General features: G+C 40.3%; 1 protein-coding gene across 2 annotated transcripts in view; it reads right to left on the bottom strand.

The window, feature by feature from the left end:
- Positions 1–13737, bottom strand: part of SLC5A9 (solute carrier family 5 member 9) — a 763977-nt gene that overhangs the window by 630399 nt on the left and 119841 nt on the right. For both annotated transcript variants that reach the window (XM_069232707.1, XM_069232706.1), the window contains one exon: positions 5982–6053. In XM_069232707.1, coding sequence (XP_069088808.1) covers positions 5982–6053 — 72 coding nt within the window. The remainder of the gene's footprint in view (positions 1–5981; positions 6054–13737) is intronic.

Raw genomic sequence — 13737 nt, forward strand, 5'->3', positions numbered from 1 at the left:
TCCCCCCCCCCCTTTTTTTCTAATTAATGTTGTGTGAGACTTTAAAAATTAAAAATTGGTGTCTACAAATGAGAGAAGGTCAAAAAATTGTTTTATAAATATTTTTTATATATATTTAGTCTTGGATCATTTGTCCACCGTGATCAAGACCTTGTTGGTTGAAACGCGTTGGTGGTTTTTGGGTTTCTTGTTTTCTGATGACAAAAATAAAAATCAAACAAAATGATTCCTGTGAGTGCCGTGTACGACTTTGTGTCATTTGGTGGAGAATTGATTACAGGGTTGGCCCGTACCTGACACGAGCACCGACTTAATGGAGCGCGCCCAGACAGGGGCCATTTGGAGAAAGATATATATATATATATATATATATATATATATAAAATCCAAAACAGATGGAACAATATCCACCAAACGGCTGCACTAATCCCTCGGCCGTCTTGTGAGGAGAAAATAAATGTTCGTAAGTAGAATTTCACCAATTTTATTCCAGTTTCCTGCACAGAATGTCAACGTGTTTCGGCAAACGCCTTCTACAAGACAAAAATATACATATCCAAGAAAGAAATGACTCAAACAGATGGTCTCACCAAAGAACAAAAAAATATATCCTCTTCAACGTTTTAGCTTCCGTCTTCCTCAGGTAGTACAATATGCTTTGCTCAGTGGCTGCACAGCTAACACTGCTGGATTTTCAAAAAGCATCAGGAGTGAACATTCCAATTGGACAGTGGAATTAATGCAGTCCTGAGAACTCTTCAGATATGCAGAAATCAAGAGGTATTCTCAGTGATGTTCAGTTCATCTGGATGCAGCGATTTTAAACGGTACATCCAGAAGATGTGCAGTAGTTCTTCCTTTAAGACATGTTGTAAATGGTCCACAATTTTAAAATGATTAGTTACAAGCTGGTCAAGTTTCTTGTTAATTGTTGCTGATTTGTGGTTCCTGCATCGTGTACGGAGGTCAATTCACTGCTTGGCCTACATATTGTTTTTTATAGCTTGGGAATTGGCACTGAATCACATAAATAATGCATGTTGAGCGACATGTAAGATGTTGTCTTATTTCATAGGTACGTCTTGTAGCAGAGCTAGTTACTGATTATGTTTCTAAAAGGTATTCACATGTGCTGCACCTTTTAGAATCACAGCAATGAACTCCTGCATTTGCTACAGATTCCTTAAGTTCAGCTCTCACAATAAGCGATCGTAAATTGGGAGCTCTGCGGTAAGCAATAACTGGCGGCTTTGGAAAAAGCTTTTACAATTTTTCACAAGTGGATAGTAATGGAAAAGTTATTTGCATTATATTTCGGTAGTTAGGAGCTGATGGATGATAATCAACCACAAAGAGAATTCTGTCTCTTTTATTTTTTCTTTTGGTATTCCAAATACTTGTTTGCATGGGTAACAGCAAAGACTTGTCAATTTGTTGCAGTATGATATGTAGAGGATAGCCTCACTTTTTAAATAATGGAACAAGCTTTTGTAGATTGTCTTTACAGGTGTCTTAATTGCTGCAGATGCGTCTTATTCTGAGTGCTTGGCTGTAAATGATGCTGAGTTTAGTGTGGTGTGGGTGACATGAATTCAAGTTTAGATACAAATGAGAATCTGTAGGCTTGTGGTACATATAATTATTTGTCCATGAATAGTGAGTAGCACATCAAGAAAAGAGAGATGGCTCGTCTGTTTAGTATTGCTGCTGGTAGGATGGACACTGTTGATAAAAGCTGCAAATTGTTCCAATGTTGTGCTTCCTGCATTCCATATTATAAATATGTCATCAATGTATTGAAGCCATACCAGTGGTTTGATGCTAGAACTCGCAAGTATGTAGTCCTCCCATTTACCCATGACAATATTTGCATAGGAAAGAGCCATCCGAGTGCCCATAGAAGTTCCTTGTATCTGTATATAGTGTTTACCATTGAAGGTAAAATTGTTGGATTTAAGGATAACTTGCAAAGTTGGTAAGCACATGTGTTGGTGGTTTTTCACTGTTCTTTTACTAAGAGCTTCAGATAATGCCATAAGGCCATCCGCATGTGGTAAATTGGTGTATAATGGTGTAACATCAAATGTAGCAAGAAAGGTGTCATCATCAAATGTGTCATTTTGATTTAATTTTTCAATAATCTGAAGGAAGGGACTATTGTCCTTAACAAATGATGGAAGTTCCTGGACAATATGATCGAGGTGCAGGTCGACAAATAAAGATAGTTTCTCAGTGGCTTTATCATTGCCAGAGATGATGGGGTGGCCAGGATCGTTAATTTTGTGAAATTTGGGAAGCATATAAAATTTCCCATGTATTGATTTGGGATGAACAAGTATATCTGCTGTTGTTTCATCAATGAGGTTGAAGCTCCTGTACTGTGCAACCATGTTCTTAATTTCTTTGTTCAAGTCTTCTGTGGGATCATTTTCTAAAGGTTGGTTTCCATCAATTGCCTCATTCGCTCCTCTATACAATCACATACTTTCATGGCAACCACTGCACCACCTTTGTCTGTCGGTTTTATAATGACACCTGTGGAGAGCTTTTCTTTCCACCAAGATATCACCTTCCAGCCTCTAGAAATCAATTTCATATGTGCTCGGTGATAACAGTGACCTATTCAATTTATAGGAAAAAACTACAACATCGTCTCAGTTGTTTGGAAGACAGACCTGTGCTGAAGGTTCCACATTTCTGCTGCACGTCTCATTAATGTGCTGGAGTATCTCCACCTGCAAATCCTGGTTGCTGTACCATTATCCAAAAATAAAAATGAGGCTCTGCCACCATCAAGTGGTAGCCTATCGTTTTCTTAATATCAAACAGTGCAGCTGCTGGGGATGCCCATACATATCGCTTCACTTGCCATGTGCTGCCAAAAAGCATGGTAAGTGAAGCAATACATATGGGAATGCCCACCATCTGCATTGTTGCACCTCCTTTCACCCTATCTATGAACTATCATGAATATCTTGTTAAGGTACATACATGTGAAGTTAAATACAGTAAAATTATACTTCTATATACACATCCCTTCACAATATTTCTGTATTTGATATTTAGGTCATGCTTTTTTGTACAACAATATTCTGCCCACAATAATCAGGTACAAATCTGTATTTTCTACATTTTTAAAAAGTGTTTGTGTGATAAAGGTGACTTCAAATAGATCCCACATATTTACTAAATCTTTTGCTTTTTTCCTCCTGTCATTTTTAGCATGTGAGCTTTTAGCCCATTTTATTGCAGTTTCGCTTCTTTCTTGATGTTGTTCGGCACCATGAACTCTTTTTTTCATTTCTAATATTGTGCTGTATAATTCAGCACTAATACTGCAGAGAGTACCTTTAATATTTTTATTTCCAACATTTTTGCTCTGGATATTATTTTTCTGATATTCATGCCACCACTTTAAATCCAGTTTACGTGAAATCATGTGACCAAAGCCTGTTATTATTTCACAAAATCTAGCAATCTAACACCTTGCTCCATATTTACATCCTTTACATCCTTCAGTTTACAGGATTACATATTTGTAGCTTTTTTCCAAATTAAATAGGTTCAAAGTTTTTTTAAATGTTTGCAATTTGCCTTAGATTTTTGTGAAGAGAGTATTTTGTTAATGTGCAGCATTATTGAGGGGACAATAATTTTTACTGACTCCACTATGCTCTACAAAAAGTTAAAATATAGATGAAGCAGTTAGGGAGAATATTTTCCTAAGATTTCTTTAGGCTGCTCACAAAGGTACTTTGGAGTACATAAAGTAGTACTTGAGTAGATCTCTTACTCACTCTTATATGCCATCATAAATTGGCAGGAAAACATTTAAAATAGGAATAAAATTAGAATAGTCAGAACATATTCATAGTACAATTAGAACTGCCAGAAAGGATTTTTGGTGTGGGTTCACAAAGGTATGTAAGTGTATGAAATTAAGTGCTCCTGTAGTATTCCTCATACTCAAAAAAGCATTTTGGAATGGGCCTTCATATTTTTTATGAATTAGTCTTGCACAGATCTTGCAAAAGTGGAATCATGTAATCTGAGTTCTTGTGGAATCTAGACTATGCACTTTCATATCTGCAGTGCTGGAACCAAACATTGTGGGTCTGACAAAAATACAGAAAACAGTAGCCTTTGCAGCTATTGAACTCTACACTTAATGATACAGTGGTAAAGCAATCAAATACTGTTATCCGGAGGGTGTATGACAGCACATCTCAGCATTCAGTTAGAATGGTTGCGCACATGTGTATATTGAGACAATGCTCAGTGGTCAATAATTCCAACATAGTATCTCTGCTAACCCCAGAGTTGTGGGTATCAACATACAACTCTCTGTCTATTCATGGCACTGGCATGAATAGGAGGTATTATCTTCAAGCAACTATTTTTCTATCCAAAGAAGATGTTGGATTGCCTGTGCATCTAAATCATTCATCTGCTCTCAAAGAGAATCAAACTCTGCTTACGGGGCTTCCAAGCAGTTAACTCCAAAGGAAGGAAGGTCTTATTTTTACAACAATAGGCATATCTATGTACTGTACAAGGGCATGGTGTGGGTAGGGAGTCCAGTTTTAGAAGCAGTCTCTCTGGGACTAACGGACAACAATAGAGCTTACATGCTATCATGGGGATTGGCACCAAAAGATGCTGAATTGGTTTTAAAATTATTTACTAAGCAATGGGAAATAGTCATACAATTTCTTGCTGCACAATTTTAAAACAGTTTGCAATAGCTTTAAAAAGTTCTCTCTAAAGGCTTTGTAAATCTTCTGATGTTGTGTTGCCCGCTTCTTCTTGTTGGAACCATAAAAAACTGGCATCTAAGTGAAAGGAATTTGATGAAGGATACCCCATCTAGTTTGGCCTCTGTACTCAATATGTCTTGGAGACAATGCTTAAATATAAAGTGTTCCATCTACTCCGCCTCAGAAGTGACTAAAAAAGTTATGAAAAGAAAAATCATGGATGGTGGATATCTCCAGGGCTTTTTTCAGATACCTCCAAATCACATAATTTCAGGTACTGGAGAAAATTCAAATTTTTTACCAAACAAAACTTTCAGGATTGTTTTTTAGATTAAGTAAAAATTGAACTAGATTTTTTTATAAAAAACATTTTACATGTGTTGAAGGTAATTCCCAGCATACTTATCACTCAGAAACAATAAAGAGGGCTGTTCTTTCAGTATCCAATCTGTGATCCGACCCTTAACCGCATAAAGCTTAATTGATGGAGGGTTTTTTATCACTGTTCTGGTAACATTAGTGGCAGACATAGGTTTGCTAGTACTACTACCTCTTAAGGGAGCTCAGTAAGGCGTTGCCTAACAAGAGCCAGTGCACCCATGAGGCCCTATCCCACAAGGATAACAGACCTGAGCCTGTATGAACAATGTCTATTTATTACACCTATGTGTTAGGTGCAACAGCATTGTCATTCTCAGCTTGACTATACATCTCACATACACCTACAATGAGCTAGACATGATGCACTTCAGACTGGTACAACATTTGTCATGTATAGGCACCCCCATCATAATGAATCCACAAGCCTATTGGGTTGTTGAAAAATTGCCAATATCATTTTGTTTGTCTGTATGTCTCCAGTTTAATGCCTGCAGTACAGTAATTTGTTCATGTATGTTTGGCAGTACTATAAAAATTATAAAAGATCTTGCAAAGATATGCACAAAAATCCAAACAATCGAACAGGTTCTCAATAAAATATCACTGATCATCTGCACCCTAAAAGAGGGTGACTGTTGAGAGTGTAGAACATGCAATCTTCTGATAATATTTTTCTGGTTACGTTCTGAAGAAATCCACTGTGACAAAAATAAAAGAGTGTTTGCTCCATAACTAAAATTCAAAAGAACATTGAAAAGCTAAAGAAGAAATGTATCTGGAAGGTCAGAATGTGTTTAAATGCGATTGTTCAAATTCAATTTCAATATATTTTAAAAAACTTACAGGGAACCATGTCATTGATCGACCAGCAAGGAAGTATCCTCCAACTGTTCCTCGACTTGCACGTATAGAAGACTGAAAGACAGAAACATATACTGTCCATTATATATTTTCAAGAGAATGTGAATGAGGTTGCCTGAATCTGCCTTGATCTTAACAAGGGAAAACAAAGTTCATTGGACTTCTAGACCAACTTTACCGTTCACAGTTTTGTAATAATAGTGGGCCTGATTTTAGGTTTAAAGCAATGGGAAATCCTCCAAATTATGGGAAAAAAGTAAAGTAAAGTCAGAAGTGAATCTGGAAGTTGAATTTACTCCACTGTCATATCAGTATGGTCTGGATTCACATTTCCAACATTTCTTACAGAAATTGAAAGCTTTTGTCTCTTTGCAAGTACCTGACTGCAATAGGACAACAAGACAGTTATACCAGTCAAAGTCTTCGGCCATATTGACATCCAAATCAGTCAGCATTATGGTTAAGAAATACACCATAGCTGGATGTTAAAAACAGCTACTTCCTAACGTCTCACACTAAAATTACACTCTTACAAGTATTCACTGAATAGCAATATGTTTTTAAAACCGCAGAAACACAGGATTTGATTTTGTAATGTCCATTTCTTTCAAATGCAGAATAAAATGTGGCTCCGGCACGTAGGTACCCCCCTCGGTATTCCCTTTGGAGTGAGTGTGACTACAAGGGAAACCCCCCCCCCCAGGCACTAGCCAGACCAGATGCAATCCACCCCCGACTCCGGGTTATTATAGACCTACCACACCATGAACTACTTGTTCAGGTAGGCCATTCATTATTCACTTTGAGCACTTCACTTACTGCGTGTGCTCCGACCCTGACGAATGCCCCTGACCTACCAGCACTTTGTGAGGGCAGAAACATGTTGATCATACGTATTTCTTTTTAGACTCTAAGAGACATTATCCTCGAATTAGCCTTTTTCCCCCCCTGTTCTTAGCCTTACCAACATGCACCCCCATTAAAACTAGTAGTAGCAACTGGTGACATGCTTGGTAATTTTATTTTCACCCCTTCTGGATCTCTGTAATTATCCAGTCAGTCTAATTTCAGCACTCCCTCTGGTTCTTTTAACAAAGAGGTTGAGTCCGCCCAAGTAGTATCATCTTACTTGGGTGGGGCTAGGTGGTCAAATGATGAAGCAAGACACTATTATGTGTGTGAGACCACCTATGCCGTAAGAGAACTCTCTCCTCCCCCTGTAGGACAACATAGCACCCCTTTGCTGGGACACTTTCCAACCATGCCTTCCCCGTTTTAGAGCCTCAGGCGACCTAACTGACACCGCCTACTGAGGGAACACTGACTCAGTCCTACCCTCTGTTTCGACTACCCCACACCTTTAATGATTATATAAAATTTAAACATGTCATTAGAGAATTGGGAATCAGAATATACTTTTGAACAAATGCAGAGTACCAGTATGCATAGAAGGAAAGAACACTGTATCTTGAAGTGGGCTTGACCAATGCCTCTAGACTCTGTCATTATAAATACAAAATAGCCCCTAAATACAAGGTGCCCAAAGAATGGGCCTATATTTTTCTATGCCTGGAGTTACTGATACTGGGGGGAACTCTAGGGGTGGAGGAAATGTGTTAACATTGGCTTACCCCATTGGGCATAGTTAATTTACTTGTAAGTCCCTACTAAAGTTGCACTACAAGTGCCAAGACCCTGTAAATTAAATGCCACTAGTGAACCTGCAACAGTGCTTATGCCACCCACCTAAGTAGCCCTTTGAACATGTTTCAGGCCTACCATTTCAGCCTATGTGTGCACATTTAAACTGCAATTTCGACCTGGCAAAATAAAGCTTTTGCCAGGGTCACACCTTTCATTTTAATGCATATGTCACCCCTAGTGTAGGTTCTGGAAATCCCAAAGTGCAGGTTGCAGCATATTTAAAAAGTTAACATATACTTACATGTTCTAGTAGCGAAAAACTCAAATTCGTTTTTCACTGCTGGAAGGCCTACCTCTCTAACAGGATAAGATTGGAGTTGCCTTATTAAACTAAATAAGCTGTTAATTCCAAATGGGAACAGGTAACCAGTTCAATTTATTAGTATCCCTCCAAACGTCAGTGCTGTCTCACACAGTGCGATTAGCTTCACTGTGTTTTTGTTGAAGAATAAATTGAAATTACAATCTGGACAATTTTGCCTCGAAATTGGTACTGGTTTGATCTGTATGGGACCAGCTTCGCCGTGTTTGGTATGAAGAAGACTGGCATTGGTCCTTAAAAAATATGTCCCAGTACTAAACATTTTGACTGGGGTAGGCCTGGTACGTAGATGACTATGTCCTGAAGAGACCTTAACAGGCACATGGAGGTGAAATATTACAAACTCTCCCTTTTGGTTGTTTTATGCAATTTAACTTCAAGAGATTCCTCACTAACATATGCAAAACCTCCTATGACTTTTATTCAGGTCTAAAGTTAGACTTCAGGTCTAAAGTTAGACTTCAGGTCTAATCCTGGGCTTCAGGGTTAAGTTTACCTTTGTGAATTGGACCCAATGTGCTCTTGCTTATTGGGTATGCAACTTTAACTCATTTTATTGTCTCTTAGCCTTTTTGCTGAAGTTCTTTTCAGAACTGACACAGATAAGTGTTTTTCCCTTTTGAGACTGTTATCATTGTGATAGAAATGTACTATACTCTTGTATAAATGCTCTTCAAGATCCCATGAAGTTCTACCAATGGGTAGAAAATATGCATGTCACACTACAAAGTAGTGGCATTGCTGAAGGTGCACTGAAAATTCAATGTGAACGGCTACATGTGGTGTGCAAGAGCTTGCTGCCATTTGAGTTGATTTTGTTGTTGCTCGAGTAGAAAATCTACTTAAATGGCAGCAAATCTACTCAAGGAGCAGCTCTCTGCGTGCTTGTAACTGCCCACATTAGAAAATCGCAGTGAGGGATGCCAATTCTCGCTCGCATTTCTGGAACCACGAAGAGAAAATTCTGCCATTGGCCAGAAACCTTGAAAAATGAGGGTGAAGACACGGATGAATAAAGAAGTGAATAAGTTGAAGCTATGTTTTGAAAAATGGCTCTGTTTTGTGGTTGTAAGGCACAAAATGTTCGGAAGGAAACAAACTGCAGAGGAAGATGTTACTGCATACATTTCAGCATTACGTAGGTTAATTGCTAAGTGTCAATTTGAAAACTTTACACAGATCAGTTTGTGTGTCATTGTAAGGACAAACAAATTAGGCAGAAGTTGCTAACCTTAGAAAATCCTTTGCTTGATGAAACAATCAAAATTGCAAAAAGTACAGAAATTTGACAAATATCAGTAGCAGAACTGGATGATCAACCTCTAATGCAGTCAGTGCTGTAAAAGTGGGACAATTTCATCAACCAGTTACTTATAAGAAAACAATGGAACCATCCAAAGTGGTCTTACCTACCACCAACACTAACCAATGATTCAGGTGTAGAAATCCTCCTGATGGTAAAGGATCCAAATGTCCGGCTGCTAATGTAATATGCAATTACTGTAAAAAAAAGGGAAACTTTGCCAAAGTCTGTCTAGAAGAAAACATCAAAAAACCTATTCCCTATGCGGTTGAATCAGATACTTATTCTGATATAGATTTCAATAGTATGAGTGATTTGGTGATTGCAGTTTGAGATGAGGTTATCTCCACTACAGTAGAAAATACCATAGTAGAGGAGGAACCACATGTTGGTGATCCAAATTTATGTGTGGACCCTGTAGTGAATATTCAAGTAGGGGCCAAAACTTTGTAATTGTTGTTATATTTGGGAGCTTTGTTCACTTTGATCACGCAGCACCTGAGGTGACAAGCCTCTACTACCTCCACACAGGTATTCTGTCTCCTATGATGAATGGAAAATTGAATTAATGGTGCATTTTGAAGGTGTCTTGTAATTCAAAGGAAGACAAGTTAAGGGAAAGGCTAATGTGACTGGGAAAGGCCTTAATATATTAGGATGGTTTCATCGAGGACTTTTTGGAAAGATCCTCAAACCAGAAGCCAAGAAACAGGTTTTGGTTGTGGATTGTGAATATGCTGGACTTGACTGGATCAAAACATTTCCTGCTATGTTTGGTGATGAGTTGTGAAGTATAAGTGGATTCAAGCATATGATAATAGTAAAAGAGTGGGCCATACCAATTAAATTATAAGTTCAGTGGTGTCCCCTTCAGTGTCAGAAATGATCTTGAAAAATAACTCAATACTCTTTGTGAGAAGGGAGTAATTGAGCCAACTGAGTCCTCACTCTGGCTGTCACCTTTGGTTGTCACACATAAGAAGTGTGGTCAACTGCATGTGTGTTTTAGGTAATTAAATAAAGACATTTGGGTGGATGCCAATTCTTTGCCCAAGATCCCATATCTATTTGCTGGCACTGCAGGAGCCGCAGTCTTTTTTAAATTTGATCTCGCAAGTGTCTATCATCAGGCAGAGCTCTATCCAGATTCAAGGCATCTCACTGCTTTTATTTCTCATGTTGACAATTTTCAGTGTCAAAGGATGCCATCTGGTCATCCTTCGGCAGCCTCTGTTTTCCAGAGAATGATGGACAACATGTTAAAGGATATTGAGGGAGTTCTGTTTTTTCAGGATGCTGTGTTGGTGTTTGCCAAGGATGTTGAGTCTCACAATGTTGAATTACAAGAGGTATTGCTGGTGTTCATGGATTACTGTGTCATTTTAAACAATGAAAAGTGCAAGATTTTATGCAGTGAGGTTGAATATTTTGGTCATATAATTTCATAAAAATGGTCTAAAATACAAACCTGGTCTTATAGAGTCCATTGTTGGAGCACCATCTTCTTCTAATAAAGGGGACATTAGGTATTTTCTTGGTCTGTGCGAGTTCTACTCACAATTAATTCCAGAGTTTGCCAATAAAGTTAAATCTATCAGTGAGTTATTGAAAAAAGGTTCTAAATTTGTCTGGTGTGATGAATGTGAATTGGTGTTTCAGCACATCAAAATTTCAAGTAAGTCACAGTGAGGCTCTTAAACCATTTGATCCAAATTTGCCTTGCTGCATCACATTTGATGCCAGACAAGTAGGAATTGGTACACATGGACACAAAGGGATGGTAGGAATGAGAATACCATATGTTTTGCATCCAGAGTAATTTGTGAGGTGGAATTACATTACTCGTAATTGAAAAATACCTTTTGGCATGCTGTTGGGCCATTAAAAAATTCCATACATATGTTTGGGGAAAGCATTTTTAAATTGCTAACTGATCACAGCTCTTCAGTTAATATTATGAGCAGAGGGGGAAGCATATCCTGTTCACCCCGTTTCTTAAAGTTATGCACAAAATTGATGCAATTTCCCTTTGATATTGAACATATCCCTGGTGGGAAGAATTGCAGGGCAGATTTCCTTTCACGTTATCCTTGTGAGACTGATTTTATTGATTATACAAAAGAAAAAGTGACAGACCTTTTGGAGAAGGATGTTGAAGATTGTTTTGTAGGTTCTTTAGGCATTCTGGAATGGAAGGAGGCTATGTCTAAAGACCAAGGGCCTGATTCAGACCCTGGCGGCCGGTGACCGCCAGGGTCACCGGCCACGGGAGCACTGCCGACAGACCGGCGGTGCTCCAAAGGGCATTCTGACCACGGCGGTTCTGCCGCGGCCAGAAAGGGTAAACCGGCGGTCTCCCGCCGGTTTACCGCTGCCCTTGGAATCCCCCATGGCGGTGCAGCTTGCTGCGCCGCCATGGGGGATTCTGACACCCCCTACCGCCATCCTGTTCCTGGCGGTTCGCCCGCCAGGAACAGGATGGCGGTAGGGGGTGCCGCGGGGCCCCTGGGGGCCCCTGCCGTGCCCATGCCAATGGCATAAAATCTGTCACACATGAACAAAAAGGAAAGAGTTGGTTCAGTTATCCTGTCAGAATAGAGAAAATGTGTGGAAATGCTGTCAAAGCCAGTAGTGGACATTGATAGAATATGGCACAAATTGTTAAACTCAAAGATGAATGTGATCAGGGTGGGGATTCTCGTAAAACAAAGTGGGTCAAAAACTCAAGGCAATGCGAGTTTACCTAATGAAGGTGATTGAAAGCATTTAGGGGGTCATTCTGACCCTGGCGGCCGGTGACCGCCAGGGTCACCGACCACGGGAGCACCGCCAACAGGCTGGCGGTGCTCCCAAGGGCATTCTGACCGCGGTGGTTCAGCCGCGGCCAGAAAGGGTAAACCGGCGGTCTCCCGCCGGTTTACCACTGCCCTACAGAATCCTCCATGGCGGCGGAGCGCGCTCCGCCGCCATGGGGATTCTGACACCCCCTACCGCCATCCTGTTCCTGGCGGGTCTCCCGCCAGGAACAGGTTGGCGGTAGGGGGTGCCGCGGGGCCCCTGGGGGCCCTCTGCAGTGCCCATGCCCATGGCATGGGCACTGCAGGGGCCCCCGTAAGAGGGCCCCACAAAGTATTTCAGTGTCTGCAAAGCAGACACTGAAATACGCGACGGGTGCAACTGCACCCGTCGCACCTTCCCACTACGCCGGCTCAATTCTGAGCCGGCGTCCTCGTGGGAAGGTAGATTTGCCCTGGGCTGGCGGGCGGCCGCCCGCCAGCCCAGGGCAAATATCAAAATACCCTCAGCGGTCTTGCGACCGCGGAGCGGTATTTTGACGGGGGAACATTGGCGGGCGGCCTCCGCCGCCCGCCAATGTTAGAATCACCCCCTTAGTGTACAAAAGATGTAGAAGTTCCAGGACCATAATTAAACCAAGCAGGTTTTGCACATAAATATGTACTAGTTTTTTGTTACAGTCATGCAATATTTGCTGTATTTTAGGCACTATTTTATATTTTCTGTAGTGTCTGTAATATGATATTTGTAAATAATTCTAGAACTGTGATAAAATTTATTGTTTTTCAATGTTTTTTGAGAGACAAAAGGAATACGTATAGTACCTTACATTTATTGATGAGAACTCTTCTAAATGTAACTCTGTTCTGTGTATTCTGCAAATAGAATGCTAGTTTATAAGTGAGGTCGAATCTTAGAACAAGGGGTTGACAGTTGTGACAGTTGCTGGCAGCAGAGGGTCCTGCTGTTGGCCCTCTGTCACTGTGTATCTCATTTCTTATTAAATAACTTACCTAAAGCTCTTTAAGTCTACAGAGTAATTACTACATTACACAATGGCAAAATTGAAAAAGATAAGCACTATGGGCATAACCCTTCAGCTGTGCACAGCACTACCACCAACCCTTGATCATTTAACCCACTGTCCATGGCCTTTGGCTGGTCTTCTGTTTTAAGATATGACAAGCCAGTGGTAGAACCTGTCCTGTCTCATCCCCATCCTGGTCAAGCAACATCCCTGCACTCACCTCTTGAGTCACCTGGATCTTCCAGCATTCCAGTCTTACACAAGCTTCATCCCTGCACTCAAATCCTGAGTTGCCCGGAACTATCAGCGCTCTAGTCTTCTAAGCCTTCCTGATGATTCAGTGATCATGGATTCTACAGCGCTTTCAGTGTCTTCCTTCAGAAGCTATGATTCCACCTCCTCCTGAGCTCCTTGCACTAAGCTTCCTGCCGTCTTCAGATTACAGTTAAAGTACAAGGCAAGGCTAGTACCTTCCCTTCAGGTTAATGCACACTAATCCTTATAGTTGTAGTAAGCCTGCCTGTAAGCCTCTTCAAGACTCTAGACTTGGCACCAGTTTCTTCTCAGTAATTTTCCTCCAGCGCTC

This window comes from Pleurodeles waltl, chromosome 4_2 (genome assembly GCF_031143425.1).
Source record: "Pleurodeles waltl isolate 20211129_DDA chromosome 4_2, aPleWal1.hap1.20221129, whole genome shotgun sequence".
Classification (NCBI taxonomy): domain Eukaryota; kingdom Metazoa; phylum Chordata; class Amphibia; order Caudata; family Salamandridae; genus Pleurodeles; species Pleurodeles waltl.